This window comes from Anser anser (assembly GCF_964211835.1).
Source record: "Anser anser genome assembly, contig: HAP1_SCAFFOLD_131, whole genome shotgun sequence".
Taxonomy (NCBI): Eukaryota; Metazoa; Chordata; class Aves; order Anseriformes; family Anatidae; genus Anser; species Anser anser.
This window is the reverse complement of record NW_028153758.1, coordinates 272399-294439: the sequence shown is the minus strand read 5'-3', so window position 1 is coordinate 294439 and position 22041 is coordinate 272399. Positions and strand designations below refer to the sequence as shown.

The following is a 22041-nucleotide window of genomic DNA, read 5'->3' as shown; positions in this document are numbered from 1 at the left end:
GGCGATAGAGGATCGTTTCCATACAGCTATTCTCAATCTGGCTGTTGGGTCTCTACCAGTTATTTGTTCTCTCTGCTCAATTGTCCTTGGGCATTTAAATCTCCACAAGCTAACACCTCACAAGCATCAAACATGACTGATTGTGGTACATAACCCTCTGTCACATTCACCCATATTTTTATGGGGTATCCCGTCTTACTATTATCTGGTCATGCCTTTTCCAAGTTGCCAATTGACCAAGGCTTTCTCTGAGGCCTACAATCACTAAAAACAAAATTAATAATTGATTTTTCCCTGTCATTATTTTTAAACCTTAGGTTTCCAAATAATTATCAATACAAAGAATAAGATATACACTACTACCATAACAACCCCCCCTTGGGAACACTTCAATTCACTATAGGCCAGTCCTTTCTCTCAATCACAAGTCACGCTCATTAGTTACCTGTGAAAATAAAAGGTTAGTTTACAATCGCAAGCTCTTATCCCGCTCAGAGTCCACTATGAGATTTTTCTCTTCGATTTCAGCTTCCAACAAGTCTTCTGTAGGAACAGCTTCCCAGGTACTAGGGTCGACGGATGCCTTCACTCGAGTATAGTGAGTCCAACCTTTTTCTGCAGTTCCTATGGCTGTTTCAGTGGTTAGTAGTACTTGGAAGTGTCCTTCCCATTCGGGCCGGAGTTGATCCTTTCCAGGTCCGAATCAGGACCCAATTTCCCACGGGTCCTGAGAAATGACAAAGAAGAGGACAACCCCAGAATACAGTTCTTAAGAAAACTCTTGTTTCGAATTGTGGTATCTCATCCCTTCTGCCCAGATAGGGTAATCCGAACAGCATCTCATACGGTGAAATTCCTATATGTTTCTTGGTGCTGTTTGAACCTGTAGGAGTGCTAAAAGTAAACATTTTACCCAAGGAAGTTGGGTTTTTAACGCTAATTTAGTTAATTGCTTCTTTAATGTCTGGTTCATTCGCTTTGCCTTCCCAGAAGAGGAGGGGTGCCAGGGGGTGTGAAAAGCCCACTCAATCTCTAAGGCCTGCATTAACCCTTGCAGTACTTGTGAAGTGAAATTATTTCCTTGGTCTGAATCAATGTTTTCAGCTATCCCATATCTAGGGACTGTTTGCTCCGGTGATACCTTAGCCACCGTGTTTGCAGGGGCAGATACAGAGGGGAAAGCTTACACCCATCCAGTCACGTGGCCAATTAGGACAAACAAGTACTTAAATCTCCCTCCTTTAGGTAACTCAGTAAAGTCTACCTGTATACTTTGGAAAGGTCGAATCCCTGGCTCCCGTCCCCCTCTAGGTCAGTTACAAATGACCTTTTTATTTGCCTTTTGACATATGGTACATCCTCTGCATATTTGCTTCACTAAAGTGTATATTCCTACACAGACATACTTTCTTAGCACAACATCAATCACACATTGCTTGCATCTCCCAATGACTCTCTTGATGTAAAACATCATATTTGCCTCATTGGTGCTTTATTCAGCATTTCTCTCCCATCAGGGAGTATCCATTTTCCCTCAGGCTTCGTGGCTCCCGATTCCTTAAAGAAATCTCTCTTAAAAACTTTTTAGTTCTTTCTTAGTTTTCAACAATTCCCTGAATCCTCTCTGGATTTATTCTCAGTTTTCCCTCAGACATTAGATGCCTTAAATACCTGACTTCTCTTTCTACGTATTGTAATTTATTTTTCAATGCTCCCAAGCCCTGCTTTCCCAGAAAGTTGAATAGCTTGTTAGTAGCTTCCTTCACAACTGTTTTCTCCTGTCCTGACAATAAACGATCATACACGTTTTGTAACAGAAATTCCTCCTTGGGAGGTTGGAATTGCTCCAAAATCTGTTCTAGAACTTTGCCCAAATTAGTCGGTGGCCCTGTAAACCCCTGAGGTAAAAATTCCATATGTATTGTTGCTTCCGCCCCCACTTCAGAGTCTTTCCAGTCAGAGGTGAATATATCTTTGCTCTCAGGGCCCGAGAGCACTCCATTAATACCACTGTTATTCCAGTCTACCAATTTACTATTTGAATGCCCAATTTCATCATCAAATCCCTTCCCAACAAGTTAGTCCCTGCCTTGGGTACATACAATAATTGCCCAGAGATCATTTTATCCCCTAGTCTCAGCTTGGTACCCCCCAAAGGTGGCACTGTTACCCCAGCCCCTTCTACCCCCATCACTCGTTAGGGTTTCATTAGTTAATTTAATCCCTGATACTTTACAGGCCAGCAATGACCTAGCTGCCCCTGTGTATTGTGTTTGATGGCGAGGTTCGGGAGGGGGCTGCAGTGGCAGCCCCCACGAGGAGAATCCAGAAACCGCCCCGTGGCAGATAAGGGACAATTTCACCCGGCCCCAGAGGGGCCCACCGCTGCCCAGAGCCAAGCCATGAGCAACACAGTCCGTGCCTCTGTGAGAGCACATCCACGAAAACGAACAAACAAACAAAAACCTGCTGCTCAACAGCAGCTGGGAGAGCGAGGAGCGAGAAACCTCCCCGCAGACACCAAAGTCAGCACAGACGGAGGGGGTGGAGGCGCTCCAGGCGCCGGAGCCGAAGCCCCCTGCGGCCTGTGGAGAGGCCCCTGGTGGAGCAGGCTGCCCCCCCCGTCCCCCCCTTCTCGATACTTGGGAAACTGACCAAACACCACAGCAAATATACCAAAACCTCTAGACTGTTACTTAGATAGTGCCTACACCCTCTTTCCCTGCTCGTTCAACTTTCCCAACTCATTCAAAAAACAGCTCTGTCAAACATTACATACCACACCTTTAACACCTTCCATAACCCTTTTTAACGCTTCTTGTCTTTCTCCAGCCTGTACTTTCACCAAAGTCTCAGTCATTAGCCAACTTAATTCCATACCTTCCTTCTTCCACTCCGGATATTCCTACCTGAAGTGGCCAGCCTGCCCACACTTAAAACATCCCATCAAAGCCTGTCCCTGCTAAGATTCAGGCCACAACACGGGTAGCTTTCCTTGCCTGCCATTCCTTCATCTCTCTTCCTCTCTTTTCCATCCTGGCCCTGACTCCCCCTGAAGATTTTCTTCCTCTTTCTCCAACCCTCTGCCTGACTACCTGCTACGCTGTCATGTAATGGGGGGCAGACAATGGGACGGAGGGCAGCAGGGGACAATTTGGGGGTTACGGGGGGGGGAAGCCCCTCTCTGGGGGCCAAACGCCCCGGGGGGGCCCCCGCACCCCAAGGCCCCCCCCCAACGCCCCCCCCCCAAATCCCCCCCCCAGCGGGCGCTGGGCCCCTTCGTGTTCCTGCTCTTCGGGGCGCTGCTGGGGGGCTTCGCCCTCTTCACCTTCCTGCGGCTGCCCGAGACGCGGGGGCGCCCCTTCAGCGAGGGGGGGGGCGGCCCCCCCGGGACCCCCCCCCTGCTGCTGCTGCCGGGGGGGGGCGGCGAGGACAAGGCCAGCACCGAGCTGCGGCGCCTGGGGGAGGGGGGCGGCGACGAGGAGCCCGACTGAGGGCGCCCCCCCCCGAAAAAAAAGGGGGGGGCAAGTGAGAGGCCCCCCCCAAAATAAAGAGAGGGGGGTCCCAACTGAGGCCCCCCCACCATAAAAATCTTGAGGGGGGGAACCCAATGAACACGCCTTCCCCCCCAAAATATGGAGGGGAGGGGCCCCAAATGAGACCCCCCCGAAAATCTGAGGGGGGGGCCTCAAGACCCCCCCCCATAAAATATTTAAGGGGGGGCCCCAAATGACCCCCACCCCCCTGAAAATATGGAGGGGGGGCACCAAAAGAGCTCCCCCCCCCCAAAATAAATTGACGGTGGGTCCCAAATGAGCCCCCCCCCAAAGAAATTTGAGGGGGGGGCTCAAATGTGACCCCTCCCTCCCAAAATTGGAGGGGGGGCCATATGTGAGACCCCCCCCCCCCGAAAGAACCGGAAAGGGGACACCAAATGAGCGCCCCCCAGTAAGGGGGGGGGGGGCTCAAATGAGACCCCCCCAAAAAACAGAATTTAGGGAAATCCCCACCCCCAAAAACAAACAAACAAAAAAAATAAAAACAAAATTTGGGGAAACGGCCCCAACATTTGGGGAAACGGCCCCAAAATCCGGGGAAACGGCCCCAAAATCCGGGGAAACGGCCCCAAAATCCGGGGAAATGCCCCCAAAAAGCTGCTGCTTGTGATGCAAAGGGGGGGGGGGGGCACGGGGACACCCCCTTAAAAAGAAAAACAAAAACTTTTGGGGGGAAATCGCCCAAAACGTGCACTTTGTTACCCACGTTTGAGACCCCCCCCCCCCACCGAAACCCCCCAAATTTGGGGAAATCCCCCCAAAAGTCCCAAAATCGGGGGAAATTTCCCCAAAACCCGCCGCTTCTTGCGATTCCTTTTGGGACCCCCCCCCCCCCCCCCCAGCAAAACCCCCAAATTTCCCCCAAAACTTGTGCTGTGCCTGTAGGATTCCCCCCCCCAGACCCCAAATTTTGGGTGAAAATCCCCCCCAAAATCCCTCCCCGTGAGGTCACTTTTAGGACCCCCCCCCAAAAGACCCCCAAATTTGGGGGGGAATCCCCCAAAGCTGCTATTTGTGCCCCCCCCCCATTTTGGGGTGAAATCCCCCCGAAGCTGCTGCTGGGACCCCTCAAAACCCCAAATTTGGGGAAAACTCCCCCAAACCCATTTGTGACCCCAGTTACCCCCCCCCAAAAAAAACAACCCTTATTTTGGGGAGAAATCCCCCAAAACCCGCAGTTTTGCCCCCCCCCCCCTTAAAATTTAGAGGAAAATCCCCTAAAAAAATACATTTCTTACCCCTGCGCCCCCCCCGACCCCAAATTTTGGGGGAAATCCCCTAAATCCCGCTGTTTGGGACTCCCCCCCCACACCCAAACGATTTGGGGGGGGCATTTTGGGACCCCCCTTTACCTAAAACACCCTGGGGGGGGGCATTTTGGGGTCCCCACCCCCACCCTGAATGATTTGGGGGGGGCATTTTGGGGCCCCCCCCTTACCTTTATGGCCTTGGGGGGGGGCATTGTAGGGCCCCTCCCACCCCAAATGATTTGGGGGGGGATTTTGAGGACCCCCCCCCCACCCTAAATCATTGGGGGCAGATTTTTGGGACCCCAACCCGCACCCTAAATAATTTGGGGGGGGGATTCTGGGCCCCCCCCTCCCTTAAACACCCGGGGGGGGTATTTTAGCCCCCCCACACCCCCAAAACGACTTGGGGGGGCATTTTGGGGTCCCCCCCCCACCCAAGTGCCTCGTTCTCCCGGGGGGGCCCCCCCACTTCTGCCCCCCCCCCGCCTGTACATAAACGCCACTCCCTCCCGGACCCCACCGTGGTTTTTTTTGGGGTTGGGGGGCCCCGAAAACAGCCCCCACCCCCCCCTAAAATTTGGGGGAAAATCCCCTAAAAAAATACATTTCTTACCCCTGCGCCCCCCCCCGACCCCAAATTTTGGGGGAAATCCCCTAAATCCCGCTGTTTGGGACCCCCCCCCCCACCCTAAACGATTTGGGGGGGGCATTTTGGGGTCCCCCCGCACCCTAAATAATTTGGGGGGGGGATTGTGGGGTCCCCCCCTCCCTTAAACACCCGGGGGGGGTATTTTAGCCCCAAAATAGGGGGCCATATGTGAGCCCTCCCCCCCCCCAAAAAAGAACCAGAAGGGGGGCACCAAATGAGCGCCCCCCCCAATAAGGGGGGGGGGGGGGAGTCCTCAAATGAGCCCCCCCAAAAAAGAATTTAGGTAAATCCCCCCCCCCCAAAAAAAAAAGCCCCAAAATCCAGGGAAACGGCCCCAAAATCCGGGGCACGGCCCCAAAATCCGGGGAAACGGCCCCAAAAGCTGCTGCTTGTGACCCGTTTTGGGACACACCCCCCCCGAAAAAACCACTAAAATTTCAGGGAATTCCCCCCAAAAACCTCTTCCCCCCCCCCCCCCCCCTCCAATCAGGGACCCACCAAAAGCCCCGAATTTGGGGGAAATGCCCCAAAAAGCTGCTGCTTGTGATGCTGGGGGGGGGGGGGGCACGGGGACACCCCCTTAAAAAAAAACAAACTTTTTGGGGGGAAATCGCCCAAAACCTGCACTTTGTTACCCACGTTTGAGACCCCCCACCCCCACTGAAACCCCCCATATTTGGGGAAATCCCCCCAAAAGTCCCAAAATCGAGGGAAATTCCCCCAAAACCGCTGCTTGCGACCCCGTTTTGGGGCCCCCTCCTCAAAGAAAACACTAAGTTTGGGGAAATTTCCTCAAAAATCCTCAAATTTGGGGATTTTCCCGGAAAATCAGGTCCGGAACCCTGAAGTGTTGTTAGTTAATGGGCTGATATCTGACGTCAGCCAAAGGCAGAGAGGAATCCCTGAGGCACTGGAAAATGTAAAGGCTGAACATGCTTGTTCTTTTAGGCACTGAGCTGCACAGGAATACACAGGGTCACTTGCTGCTGACACATTCACTCTGGTCTTGGATGGTTTGTCAGGAATTCCTTGTACAGGAGGCTCGTAGTAGGCCAGGATATCCTGACCTTGCTCCACAGCAAGAGCTACAACGTCAGTCTCAGAAGTGCTGTAGAAAATCTGCAGCTGACCAAATCTTCCCTCACTAAAAGACATTATAATAAAATAAAGTTCTGTTAGTTGACAAAGGATGTCTAATATTCTACATGTTTCTGGGTTAATAATAGAAGTGAACAAAATCAACTGACCCTTTCTGAATTGCTGAAAAATTCCAAATAACACATCAAAATGCATTCCCTTTGAAACTAGTACCAGAATAACTGAGTTATCTTATTTTTTTGTGGATAGCAAGTTTGATTATTTATAGCTTAGGTAGTAGTCTGTTAAGAATGCATATTTGTAAACATTTGGTTCTAGGAGTTAACTTAGTCTTCTTCAGGACTTGGCAGCTCTCCTTACTTGCAAGGAAGAAAAAGCCGGTGACACCCAGACTTATCATCCTTCCTCTAGGATCACATGCATAAAACCTGTTTTCCTTCTCTTATTTTCATCCTGTAAGGGCTGGCCATTTTGTCCTCCTGTTCAAATCACAGGAACAGGCTACCATGCAGGTTTAAATGATTTGATGATTAAACGGACAAAATGAATAGTACACTGTGTACGCTGAGTTTACATTGTGCATTTCAATGTATACTACGTTTAAGTAATTTATGTAATACACAGACATCTACTTCAAAAACAATGTGTTTGAAATGAAAATACATTGAGATGGCAGATCAAAGAATTGATGCACATATTTTTATGAGAGGAGCATGAAATTTGACATTATAGTGGAAACAAAAGTGAAGAATAAATAGTAATTACAAATAAAGCAAACATTATACAAACCTTCGCCTGACTGTTATGTTTGCCAGCAAATTTCTTTCTAGTGGCTCCTGAACTCGATATAAGGATTGATGAAAGAAAACTGTGCCATAAGGATTATCATTGGCAGGTATTATAATACTTGCCACGCCATCTAACCCAATAGCACCACCATTGGAGGCCTGAGTTAATTCTACACGGACAATCTCAAAGAGAAGAAAAGAAAAAGAAGTAATGCAGCTAGACAATTTGTGGTTTTTCTAACAATAATTACAAGCAAAGTATAACATGAAATTATAGCACCTTCCTGCCGGAACATTTCTTGTTTTCCATCATACATATTTCTAGAACAAGTCAAAATTAATACCATCTTCAAGGAAGATGTAAGTGCTTGACTTACTTCTTCTATTTCTGGAACATCATCAGCCAGGATTTCCAATAGTAGCATCTGAAAGGCTTCCCCAGGGGCAAAAGTAATATTGCCTGAGGCAACCTGCAAGTCCTCATCAGCAGGGTGTCCACCAATGGTAGCAACCCACTCAACAGTAACGTTACCAAGTGTCCCAGCATTGCGGATTACTGGCAGATTTATGGGTACTGATCCAGATTCAGGCTCCTCCACAGTAAATTCGGTCATCTGGAACACTGAAGTGCAGCACAAAGAGGTGTATTTCATTAACAGTAATATTTAAAATAAAAACACCATCCTAGTTACTGAATTATATATTTTATTTCACTTGATTGCATTCATTTGCACAATTAAAAAAATGTTAATCAGGTTTAAACTTCAAATTGAACTTTCAGTATCATTTTATCTGCAAATAAAATTGGCATGAAAATTCAGCCCCCACCCAAGAGTTTATTCCAACGTATCCATTGTTCAAGGCTAGCCATGATCTAAGTTTTTAGAAGACGGTCAGAAGGTAATTTTTCCCAGTGAGGAAATTTTTTATCATTTTTTATGTCACGTATGGAAAAAATGTGTCAACATATTCCATCTAAATTGTTTCAAATATAAGTCTTTCTTGTATAAAATCTTTAGTTGTTAAGAATGAAGTTAATGAATTATCCATGTGGAATTATTTACTTTTGTCAATTTCCTTTACATTTTGCTGATAAAATGGAATAACTGAAATAAAGTAGGGTACTAAAGGGAGAAAGAGTAAGTCAAATAAAATGGCTGGAAAACATACACCAGAAATACTGAAATAGAAAAAATAAATAGAAAAGATAAATTTCTAAAATGTCATTAAATTTTTGAAATTACCATTTTTTTCTCAAAACCTGTGTAATGAAACTATTTTTGGAAAGTGTCCACAATCCATTTTACTGATAATGATAGAAAGAAGAAAAACTACAATAACTAACAACCAGAACATACAAGAACGCAATTTAAGTCATATTTGTACTTTCCAATTTCCCCAGATATTTAAACCTGCTTTGCCTGATTATTTTGTAAAACAATGACACTGCACTATCTAAACAGGTTTTGGCATGTAAACTTAAGCTTCAAGCTATTGCAGAAATGCAACATTTAGAATAGATAAAAAAATACAAATTAAATTAAAATCCATCCCCATTAGGAGACTCCAAAATCCACCTTCGTCTCACAAAATCTTGATATATAAGTTGACTGAATGCTTCAATTTCGCTATATAAGGGCACCATTTGCCCTTACTTACACGTTTTAATTTAGTTTATCTTATTTTGTCCTTTACTGTGTTCATCCAGACTTCCCTTTTTGTATTCTGAAAATTTTTATTCCATTGCCCAGTAATAACTCACCCACAAATCAGCAGATTGCTACTGGACAAGAGAAAATATGCAAATAAGACTCATTTACCAAAGGATCCAAACGGGTCATCAGAAGCCTCAATGGTTATGACTGCCCTCGTCAAAGATCCAAGCAAGGCTCCTCCTGTCGTTTGATTCAGCAGCTGAACATAAAAGGACTCCTCAACTTCAGGATTGATATCATTAATTATATAAATTGGCACAGCTTTACTTGTTTCTCCTTCTAGTAAGACAACATCTGATGAGGCTACACTGTAGTCCTCACCTAGATTTGTACATGAAAAAATAACAAAACAATCAAAACACAGAAGAATATTAAGGCATTCTGGTTCATTATGAAACATCACTAATGTTTATCAGCACTAATATTTATCTGTTCTTTTTGCATTCCCTTGTGTTCATATGTTGGTGTGTTTTTTTGTGTTTTTTTTTTCTTTATCTTCATACCCAGAAAATACAATTGTTTATTTCCTAGTGCCTTTTAGATATCTGGATGGATGAAAATAAATCTCATCTTGGCCAAAACAGAGTTTACACTGTCAGTCCAAGAAGCAATTACAAAAGGTCCATTATTATCTTCCATTGAGAAGATCACACAACTGTGACATTTCTATATTTGATTTCTGATAGTTGTCTGGCTTTCCAAGAGATAAAATGAAACAGAAGTACCTTTTTCAAAGGAGATTTTACTAAAGGACATAAGGTCACTCCTTCCCTCGTGGAGCTTTTCAGGGATCACCTGAGAGCTTTACCTTTCATTTGCAAAGTAAAAGTCTTCTTGAATTGTGCTTAACATTTGTCTGTTTCACAGAGGAGTCACCAGCTCTCAATTTCCCTCCAAGAAACTCAAATAAGCCATGTATGGTAGGTTGAAATATGTACAAAGGACTAAGTACTAGCTATATATACTACTACAGGATTTTTTATTTTATTTTATTTTTTTGAGAAAGTGAGTGGCCACCAGGGAAACAAACAGCCAATTCCTTTCCTTAGTTTTCTTGCTAGATTCTTCAGTGATGATATCTCTGAGTTTTTTTAAATTTGATGTAAGGTCTCTTCTATAGGACCTGAATTCCTGTCTCCTAAGTACACTCAGTAAGTATCTCACACTTTGGTATTTTTTCTACTTGTTTTACTAGACTGCATTCAATACACACTTGCTTGCTTTGGTTACTCGAAGCATACAGTATGCTCTTTCTGGTTTAACACAGAATGTGTATTTCTGCTATTTTGATTTCTTACCAGCTGTTGCAGTTATTGGCATAGCTTTGAATTTCACAGAAACATCTGCAAAAATTCCCCCAGTTCTGGTCACGTTAATGATTGGTCCAACATAATTTTCAGCAACTCGCACAGCTGAAGCTGAAAGCTGAAGTGTTCCAAAAGCATCATCATTGGCATTGATAATTACATGAGCTATAGTCTCACCCACTGATCCAAGACGAGGAGAATTTACAACTGAAATATAAAAAAAACCTCTTAGAGCAAGCCTGAAATGCCTCCTATATATGGCTATACTGTTCATATACATACACCTGAGTTTAGTGGATGGCCACTACTAGCTTTCAATAAAATTTTCATTTTAGATTTGGACAAAATATAACTACAAACTGCACAAGCATATTTTTGATGTTTGAATTATATTATGTCAGAAAATCCACATTCTTACTAACTTATTATTCTACCCTGCTGTGGAGCATACAAAACACCAGTTCTTTGAAGAGGTGAGGTACTAGCAAAATTACTTACTTATTTGTCCATAGGACAATAGAATTTTACACTAGCAATGATGAACTATAAGTAACCTTTCAGTTTCCCAGTAGAATTTTTTGTAGTGTTTCCCTTAAAAATCAAGATTAATGTGGGAGAGTCATGGGGGAGAGGGAAGGGAAATTAGGCATGCCAAGAAGCTCTTAAGCATAAATAAGGCTGTAATGACCTGAATTTATCTGATCGGGCAAACATCCTCTACGCTAAAAAGCCAGCATGAAGCTGCAATTCTACACCACTTAATGTTTAAAAGGCTTTTTTCGCTTTCAGTAAGTGCAACTAGCTTATTTCCTATCATTGTGCTTTACAGAAACAACAGGTGAGCAGGTATTAGCACACAAAACCAATACAGTAATACAGTTGGCCTAAAACACCTGGGATAAAGCAGATGCAGAAGGGAGAAAGAAATGTCCACCCCTGACAAAATTTTGTGGTAAAGGAAATATATGCTGACACACAGAATCTTCATACTTAATGTGAGATACTCTGACATATAACTTACAGGATTCTTAACTATACAGAGTTAGGCAGAGGTAAAATTTTACTGTAATTTCAATTGCTGCATTTTATCCTATTAAATATAAATATTAGCCTACATATTTAAGCTTTGGGTTTACATATGAAAGACACTTACTTGGCCGATCCTGTACTTTGTCGATCAAAACAGTATTGTTTAGCTCCACAAAAACAGATTCTGACCTCTCAGGATCATAATCATCCAAAATAGGCAAAGATATTGTGGCTTCGCTTTCATTGGCTGCGAAGATCACATAACCAGTAATGGGTATATAATCTTCTCCTTGTATTGCTCTAACAACATCAGGTGGAAGAAAGGGTGACTTTTCATCATCACCTAAAGTTCTGTATGTAACCACTACTGTACCAAGAAGACCACCAAGCCTTACTATTGTCAGGGAGATATTTTTTGTTTCTTCCTCAACTTTTATTGGTCTGTTTCTCTCAGAAAAGATGAACAGTCCATATGGATCATCATTAGCTAAAACTGTTAATGTTGCATTAGTGTGATTTCCAAGACGACCACTGGACACATTGATGATCAAAACTGAAAACACCTGATCCAGTTCAGGCACGTTGTCAGGAGAAACTTGTATGGTAATATTTGCTCTCACTTGGCCAACATCAAATGTTACATTCCCATATGCAGAGACCAGGTCTTCTGTAAGATCACAGACTATGACCCAATACAGAGTCACCTCAGACAGGGCCCCATGAGTTCTCACAACCTAAGTGGAAAACACAAAGATTTATGTATTTCTTTGTACTATAAGAAAGAAGAACATAAAAGTGTAAAATGGCATACAGCAAAGTCACAGAATCACAGAATATCCTGAGTTACAAAAGATCCACAGGGATTATCAGGTCCAACACCTGACTCCACACAGGACCACCCAAAATCAAATCGCATGTCTGACAGAGTAGTCCAAATGCTTCTTGAACTCTGGCAGCTCAGTGCTGTGACCATGTCCCTGGGGAGCCTGTCCCAGTGCCCGACCACCTCTGGGTGCAGAACCTTTCCCTAACCCCCAGCCTGACCCTCCCCTACCCCAGCCCCATGCCGTTCCCTCGGGTCCTGTCGCTGTCCCCAGAGAGCAGAGCTCAGCGCCTGCCCCTCCGCTCCCCTCGTGAGGGAGCTGCAGGCCGCCATGAGACCTCCCCTCGGCCTGCTCTGCTCTGGGCTGAACAAACCCAGGGACCTCAGCCGCTCCTCATACTTCTTGCCCTCTAGACCCTTCACCACCATAGTAGCCCTCCTTTGGATGCTCTCTAATAGTTTATGTCCTTCATATATTGTAGCACACACAGTGCTAGAGGTGAGGCTTCACCAGCACAGAGCAGAGCAGGACAATCCCTTCCCTTGACCATCCAGCATTGCTGTGCCTTATGCTCCAGAACACAGTTGACCATTTTGGCTGCTAAGGCACACTGCTGGTTCATATTTCTCTTGCTGTCAAGCAAAACCCCCAGATCCCTTTCCATGGGGCTGCTCTTCAGCCTCTTGTCCCCAGGCCTGTCCGTACAGCCAGCATTGCCCCTTGCCAGGTGCAGAATCCAGCACTTCCTCGTTTAACTTAATTCCAGTCAACTGTGACCTCTCCAGACTCCAAGACTATTGAAAAATTATTGAGAGAGGTCTTGCAATGACATCAGCCAGCTCTTTCTGTACTTTGGGATTAATCCCACTGGACCCCATAGACTTATATGCATCCAGCTGGAGCAGCAAATCCTGCACAAGTTCAAAGTTGGCTGGGAGTTTATCATCATCACAGTCCTGAAATTCAGAGCTTTGGGTGTCCCCGAGCCCATCATTGGTGTTAAAGACAGAGGCAAAGAAGGCATTAACCTCTGCTTTATTGGCGTACTTATTTGTGAGGTTACCAACCTCAACAAGTAATGGATCAATGTTTTCTCTGCTCCTCCTTTTGCTGTTAGCATCCTTTAAAAAAAGCACTTTTTGTTGTCCCCACAGTACTGGCCAGCTTCAACTCTGAGTGAACATCACCTCTGTAGTCCTTGTTCAACTGACCTTGCTTCCAATGCCCACAGATTTTCCTTTTTCGCCTAAATTCTAGAATAAGATCCCTGCTCAGCCAAGCTGGCCTTCTGCCCAGCTTGCTCAACTTCTGACTCTTTGGAATTGCCTGTTCCTGTGCTCTTAAGAGGTGTTACTTAACTAACCAGCACTGATGGACTCCAATACCTTCAAAAGCAGGTTCCAAGGGGACCTCACAAACTAGTTCACTGAGTAGTCTGAAGTCTGCTGTCTCCATAGCTAGGGCTGAACTTTTGCTGGCAGTTTTCCTCCTATTACAAAAGATTTTAAACTCAGCCATCTCATGGTCACTATGGCCAGGACAGCCTCCAATCACCACTTCACCCACAAGACCCTCACTGTTTACAAGCAACAAATCTGGAGGGCACCTTTCTTAGTCAGCTTCCAGAGTAACTGTACCAACAAGTTATTGTTAACGTGCCTCAGGAATTTCCAGTACCTGTTTGTATTGGCTGTATGGTATTCCCAGCTAACATCTGGGAAGTTGAAGTCACCCACAGGGACAAGGGCAGATGACCTAGAGATATCCCTTAGTTCATTATAGAATAATTTGGCAATGTTGTCCTCCTGGCTGGGTGGTCTATAGCAGACTCCCACAACAACTTCATCTTATTGTTATAACTTATTTCCATGTCCCTTAATCCTTACCCGGAGGATCTTAAGCATGTCATTGCCAACTGCAAGCTGCACACAATCCAGCCCCTCCATTATATACAGTGCAAAGTCATTGACATGATGAGTTAAAAATAAACTAATTTTAAAAACAGTGTAATCTTTATCATCTTAGCTTTGCTGTATTTGTTGTGTCATCAGCACTTACTTTAAAATATTCATACCTCAAATGTAAACAAGTAGAAGTAAATTTAAACTTATATAAAACATTTTAGTTTTAAGCTGAAAGATACACTTTAGAAAGTGAAGTATAAAATGTCAAGACAAATGTACATGATAAAGTTAAGTTAAAATGCTGTAGACCTATTATAAAAATATTGCAGAATGCTCTGTAAAATAGACATAAAAGAGGATTGCATAGCAATATGAGACCCAAAACTTTCTAACCTGCAACATAATATTGCTATCTCCATCTTCAGGCTCAGTTCCATTTACCGAGAGTGACTCAGTACTGAACTCAAAGACGCCATGAGCATCATCAGAAGCCTCAATAGTCACAACGATGTGGGATGCAATTCCCAAGCTGGCTGTAAGTGCAAGTGCCAAAATGAGTTATTTTTTTATACCATCTTTTCTTAAAAGCTAAGGAAGTTTGTTACAAAAAGCACACAGAAAAGCATAACTGGAATATTTCTGCTGTTTTGCATTTTGTGGTGTGTTTTTTTTTTGTTTTAAATGTGGAATAATTATCCACATGGATAAGGAACTCACTTTCAATAATGCAGTCCTGGCAGCCCTTCTATGGAACAACACTCCAAAGCAACATATAAAATGCAAATATTTTAAGAGAGGATCAAAAATAAAATTACTTGTCTAATTAAGGAAAATGAACTAGAATTTAGGGTAGGGGAGAGTTACGTGGTAAAACACAGTGTAAGCAGTGCAGACAGGACAAAAGCAGGTACTATTTTAACTGAAGCTGGAACAAAGAAAAAGCTAGTCCAGGAAATTCTACTACTGTAATGATCATCTTGTGTGAGATAACTTGCTGCTTAGAAAGAGAAAGAGCCTGGCATTTTAAAAAAAATCTGGAAACACAGAAGAGGAAACAACACTTCCCAGGAAGTTCCAAAAAGTGGTTAAACCACAGACTTACTCTCAGGTTCAAACTGAACTCCTTTGTATTTTCAAATAAAACAGAAAATCAGGCTGTCACTGTGGAATAAATTATTTGATTTCGATAATGGGTGCTAACACAATATTTTCAGGTCTCTAGGGTTTAATTCAAAATCCGCCATCATTAGCGTTTCCCTCATAGTAGGTGCTTTTGTTTTCATCTTATTTCTGCATATTGTATGTTTTTAATTTTCTCAAGATTAAATTATCTTTGTTTTCTGTATGTTGTGACAAAAATAGACTTCAAAAATGAAAAATAATCAAAGCATTCTTTTAGAAAAAAAAGAGCTAACACCACTTTTTATTAAGAGTATTTTTGAGATGCAGAGATCAAAGCATAAAGCAAGTGGCAAAAGAAAGTATCAAAACACACAGTCAGGTAATTTTTAAATTACCTTAAATTTAAAAAGTTTCTCTCCTCTTTGCTCTCCAGAAAATTTTACAAAATTTACAAACAAAGCTAATTTTTCTAACTACTTCTGGAATAACTACATTGTGTTCTATAAAAATACAGCTTTGAAGATAGAGAAGCTGTTATTTTCTGTATTACGGTTAGTATTGACTGTTGTTGAAATTAAGCCTTTTTTAAAATGGGAAAGAATGTTTTGACAGGACTCTATGATATATCTCAAACCACAAGCAAAATAACACTATGATAAACTGTGTCAGTAGTGTAGTTCATGAGGGATATTACAGTTAGCATAAAGAAATAAAGATTAATCCAAAATGCTTACCATGCTGATGGACAGTTGGAAGGAAGAAATCCATGTTCCCATCACCACTACCACTGCCATCATTTCTAAAGAGCTCAGCAACTTTAAGATGACAGACATACAGATATATACACATATATACATTTATAAATCAGAGCGCAAGCAAAGAGAAATTTAAACTATTCTGGACAACAGGAAAAAAAGAGGGAAGCACTCTAGGAAGGTATCAACTTTGCTTCTGAAAGTGTACAGGAGTTCTAATAAAGACTGAAATATTTACATATGCCACCTCTTACTTAATTTATGACATTGGAAATAGCAATGGGAAGTCAGAATGAAAGAAAACACATACACATAGTTTATCTTTCCTCTCTTTCCCTCTTTGTGTCCCCATTTTGTATTTCCCCTTTCTCACTCCTAACTGAGGCTTGTCATGGAGGAATCTAAATTGAAAAAAAAAAAAAAAAAAAAGGTAGGGGAGACGATAAAGTCCCTCAAGCTCCTTATTCTAATATTTTCTCACAAAGTGAAAATGTTGGGAAAATCTGCAGAAAACTTAACTAATGGGGACTTCATAAGCTTTGTGTTTGTGTTGGAAAGGCCAAAAAGAAGGCTCATTTTAAAAAGGCTATATAGTTACTGGATTACTAAAGTTAGTTGTAAATTTTCTGTCACAACAATTTGAAAGAGAAAAGTTTGACTCCTTTTAACAAAACAACTATTCAACCAAAAAGACAAAATACGTGAAAAGTCTCAAGACTTTACCAAAAGAATCACTGAGACCATGTTGCACCATAGACACATACAATCATAGCAGAGAGCTGGATTAATTCAAGGAAATCTGATACATCCTCCCAGAAGGGACCACACTTGCAATTTCTGAATTGTTTAAAAAAATAACATCAGTTTAAAAAAAAAAAATCAATTTATGGCTGTCAGTGTTTCTAATTACTTTTCCCTCCAACAAGCTTTACAATCTCCGTTAAAATTTTTCTCAAATGGAAAAAAAAATCTGTAAGGTATTCAGGGGTTTATGTGGCAGCACCACTATGCTTTGCCGTCCCTTCAGACTAGCCCTTCAAACCAATAATTCTTTCAAGTGTTTGTCTTGTTCTTACAGACAGTTATCTACGAGCTACCTCTGCAGCTACAGCTCAGCAAACTCCCTATGGCCCTCAACATCCACAGCCTATTACTGCTATAATCCATTTGACCTATGTATTGCAGTTCTTCTGATTTCACTCATGTGGAAGAAAAAACAAAACAAAACAAAAAAAAACCAAAACAAACAAACAAAAACACAACACTTTGACTGTTTAGCCTTAAATATTTTATAAATATTCCATATTTTTGAAATGCAACATATTGCTAATATATTTTTGCATTATTTTAGTTCTCATTACCAACCATGAAGTTATACAAAGTGAAAAGCAGCAATTGCCTTTAGATGACCTAACAGATGGCAGTGATACACTTTCCCTAATACATGGTAATAATATACTTGCTATGGGATCTGGTTGTTTCCACCAAGGATTAAGAAAAGAACTGAGGAACAGTTCTTCCCTACGAAAAAAGACAGCTGTATGGGGGTGGGGATGTAGAGGTGCTTTTTGTTTGTTTTCAGAAATAACATAGAAAATAATGCCAAGAAAGACAAGATTTTTATGAACGAGTAGAGGTCATGAAAATACAACTAAGGGCCTGATATATGTGCCTTACCTCCTCCCTCTGGGTTCAACAGCTCCACTTTAAACGTTTTTTCTAATTCAGGAATAGTATTATCAGTGATGTTAACAGTAATGTACTTGTATCTTTCTCCTGGCTGAAATTCCAGTGTACCCACAACAGCCTGCAATATAAGAGCTCTTCATATTTTTGTTCAAGTCTAATGTTTTCATCCATATAAAAAAAAGAAACAGAACCTTCATTTTGTCTTTTTCAAAACATCTACTTTTCCTCACTTAAGCTTTAAAAAAAAATCTGAAAAATCTGTTTTACAAAAGAAAAAAAAAAAGAAGAAGACATCTAAGTTGACATACTGGTGAGCATCTGCATTCATGTACATTTTTCTTATTTTTCTGCACAAATGATCAGTTGGACAAGCAAGTGCAGATACACGCAGGTTATTTTGCTAGGCATATACAAATCCCAGTATGTACAAGCATAATGTTAACCTGTACATGCACTTGAATAATATGGTCTGTAACAACAGCAAAACTCACAAATTGCTACACTGGAAACTCTGTTAAGAAAAAAAAAAAAAGTTCAAAACCAGAGGCTTTTCCTAGACAATGCAACTTACTGCAGAGAAAAGAATGGAGAAGTCACATGATGTATATTTTTAAGTGAATATTACATATCCATTTGCCACATCACCTTGTAAAGTAGTCTTTCTGTGAAAGAATCATAGCTGGGCTAGAGCAGTCAAACTGAAAGCTATCTCCACGATAAATAACTCTAATTAATTCCAAAACAATTATACCACCTTGGCAGTTGCCATACCTGATAATCTTTGGGACTGAAAGCTGTGACTGGCACTGTTCTGTATTCCACCAGAACTGTTCCAAGAAGGCCTTGTGCACGAACTACCAGTAATCTGACGTGTCCAGCTTCTTCTTTAATAGTAATATGGGGCACAGAAGAGGCTGGAAGAATCATTTTATCACCTGGCTGAGGAGGTGGCCCCACAGAGAACTGGAGCAGACCTGGAAGACAAGAATTACTACTTACATGGCTTTTCATAACAAATTTTAAAGATGATAAACAATTTAAATAAAGTGATTGATAACATATCTTGTGATGGTTCTGAAATTAAAAACCACATATACCAGTATACCCTTAAGCCTCAATCACACTATTTCCAGAGATGTGCTGTGTGCCTTACCCTCTCTCACTGATATTCTTGTCAGTCTTGATAAAAGGCACAGCACAATAATAAAACCTTCTCTTCCCAAAAGAGCCTCACAGGCCACGGTTTTGCGTATTTACTGGTACAAGACATATGGAGAAATGACTCTCATTGTCAGGAATTCTCATTTGATGAAAAACCTGGACAGGATCAACTACATGCAGAGCCTTTATTTGCCCTCACAAGAGAATCATTGCTTGTTTGGTCAGGGAAGATTTGAGGCCTTTTTGTAAAATTATAAAAGAAAACTAATTCAGTATTCATTCATGTATATAAACAATGAATTAATTCAAGTTAGATAAAGTGGAATATATGAGATTGCTTCCTCAACTATTACAACCAAGCAAAGTTTTCATCTGACTGGAAAGAACTACACAATAATCTGAAACAAAGCTGTATAATTCCCATCATTGTTACCGTATGGGTGGTCACTGGCTTTGATGCTGATATCAGTAGTTTCCTTTTCTGGATCTATACTTGCTCCACTGGTAGGAGTTGAACCTAGTTTCCCATCTCCAGACACTGCAGAGACTAATGTCACACGGAAATATTCATTTAACTCCGGAATGTCATCATCAATAACATGCAAATTTAACACCTAGAGAAGGACCAAATCATGGAGAAATCAAACCATGCAACATTCTTTGATTAGTCAGTCAGCTGTATCTGCTGTATAGTTCTGAAAGCAAAGGACACTATTTTTGCTCTCCACATAAATTCAACTAATTTCTAAGATAACATTTTATGTCTAGAATATGCTTTCCAAAAACAATGCTTCCAAGCTACTGGAAATGGAAGGCATATTTTCTGAATTGTTTCAAACTACATAAATAAGTGATAATAAATACTTGTTTGGTTGGTTTTGTATATCTTCACAAAAGCAGAGTTTAATTTCCATGTACTGAACATGAAATATCTGATAAATTTTAAAATCTTTTTGAAATTATGCTTATGAAGAGACATTACAGTGATTAATCCAATTTAGAGAGCAAATAAATTGAGCTTATTATACCACCTGACACTTTGACCTGCAGATCATACGATTTACTAACATAACCTTGCTCTAAACACGCTAACACATTCACTTCAGAAAATTCCATCTTTCTTTATGTTTCGATATGGTCGGACAAACATATAGAAAACATTTAAGTAGCTGATCATATTTAGAGGCATGGTAATGAGTAGATTACAAATGTCAGTTGAAAGTCCCTTAGGATATCCCACCTGAAGAGCAGCTTGCTACCAGCCCGTTTCTTAGAGCCATGCACATTAGCTCCTCTGTATGTATGCAGTAAATTGGACCAGTAAGCTGTGTAGCAAGAGCCTACATCAGCCATTTTCTGCCACTAGATAGAGTAATGTGGGCCTCGTCTATGTTGCCATGCTAGAAAAGCTTTGGAAATTTCTGCTATATATGATTGTATGAAATGCAGTAATATCATTTCACAGAGAAATAAAGCTGAATGAACAAACTATTATAACATGAATGAACTATTTTCAGATACCACACGCTTTTGCCAGTCATCACATTATCCAGATTCACAGTTCTAGTGAAGTCACTGGGATCCCTGCAAATGACTTCAGCGAATTTGAGTCCACATTGACTTCTGCAGCCTGATATAAGTGAAACTGAGGATGGTATTTTCTACTCACAATTCATCCTTATTATACAAACAATAATAGAAAGTGTATGTTGTTTCTACAGTACTGTGGTCCCGCACCACTTCTTCAAATAAATTTAACAATTCTGTGCTGTACATCAGGATTGAATTCATTGAAACAGATTATTTTTATTTCTATTTCTAGCACACGCTGTTTATTACCACAGAATTTTAATCATAGGACAGCCCACGTTGGATGGGACATCAAAAGATGAAGTTCAATGTTTCATGGAAAAAAAAAAAATAGATGAAATAATCCAGCACCATGTTCAACTGCATCTTAAGCACCCCTGGTGATGGGAATTCTACCATAGAACCATACATTGGTTTGGGCTGGAAGGGACCTTAAAGCCCACCCAGCGCCACCCCCTGCCATGGGCAGGGACACCTCCCCCCAGCCCAGGCTGCCCTCAGCCCCATCCAGCCTGGCCTTGGGCTCTGCCAGGGATGGGGCAGCCGCAGCTCCTCTGGGCAGCCTGGGCCTGGGCCTCACCGCCCTCTGAGGGAAGAATTTCCTCCTTCGCCCCCTCCCTCGCCCTGCTGCCCACGCTGCTGTTGGTGCAGCCCAGGGTACGGGTGGCTTTCTGGGCTGCAAGCACACATTGCCGGCTCATGTCGAGCTTCTCATCAACCACCACGCCCAGGTCCTTCCCCCCCCAAGGGGTGCTCTCAGTGCTTTCTCTGCCCAGCCTGTGTTTGTGCTTGGGATTGCCCTGGCCCAGATGCTGAGGTCGGGACAACCCGACCCTGTCCCTAAGGAAGTCGTTCCAGTAGTTGTAAAAAATTTCAAGACAAAACCTCTCCCACTCTATCTTTGTACTCTTTGCCCTCTGTCTTCTCCTGTGGTTTCTTGAGAAGAGAGAGCCTCTGTCAACTCTGGAGCTGCCCTTTAGGTACTGTAATAATGGGATCAAAGTCCCCTTCTAAAGGGTGAAAAGATCTAACCCCTTGAGTCTTTCCTTAGAGGACAGGTTCTCCAGCTCTTTGATCATCTTTCTGGCCCTCTTTTGGACCTCCAGTCTGCCCACATAATTTTTTAATTGTGGGCCTCTGTAGCTTTGAATTCCTACTCTTCAGTGTATCCTGGTATCCTGGTATTTCTTTTTTCTTTTTCTTTTTTTTTTAAACTAATTCAGATAAGGAATTTCGTAAGACTTTTAGAAAGCTTTCTCAGAAGCAGCTAAAGCTTCCCTTATGTATCATTTCTCTTTCTCTCCCCCAACTCAGAGATGCAATTCTGATTACCAATTTCAGGTGTCTCTAAGGCCAGAATATTGAATAATTTCCTTATGTTCCAGTTGCTCGCACACTTTATGCAGAGGAATAGATTAAAGCAGACAGTAATCATTTCAGGGAGACTCAAAAACAGCTATTGTTACAAGAACACCTTTAATCTCCTGTTTCTGATTTTGAATTTAAAAGGAGACAGAACCTGGATAGCCTTGAGTGCAAGAACAGCAATGAATCTTACTATTGCCTATTTAATTGTTGTGGACATAAATTTGAGTTACAACAC

At 42.1% G+C, this 22041-nt stretch overlaps 2 protein-coding genes across 2 annotated transcripts; both read right to left on the bottom strand.

Annotated features, from left to right (window-relative positions):
• Positions 1–8: 8 nt before the first annotated feature.
• Positions 9–13712, bottom strand: LOC310891535 (adhesion G-protein coupled receptor V1-like). Its single transcript, XM_083853804.1, has 4 exons — positions 10356–13712; positions 9163–9378; positions 7720–7964; positions 9–727 (listed from the first exon to the last, which is right to left on the bottom strand). Exons 1-4 carry the CDS (start codon positions 10642–10644, stop codon positions 704–706), a joined length of 774 nt encoding a protein of 257 aa, XP_083709930.1. The 5' UTR covers positions 10645–13712; the 3' UTR covers positions 9–703.
• Positions 13713–16857: 3145 nt separating this feature from the next.
• LOC310891539 (adhesion G-protein coupled receptor V1-like) lies at positions 16858–19432 on the bottom strand. Its single transcript, XM_083853806.1, has 3 exons — positions 19282–19432; positions 18459–18661; positions 16858–17805 (listed from the first exon to the last, which is right to left on the bottom strand). Exons 2-3 carry the CDS (start codon positions 18612–18614, stop codon positions 17650–17652), a joined length of 312 nt encoding a protein of 103 aa, XP_083709932.1. The 5' UTR covers positions 18615–18661; positions 19282–19432; the 3' UTR covers positions 16858–17649.
• Between the last annotated feature and the right edge of the window lie 2609 nt (positions 19433–22041).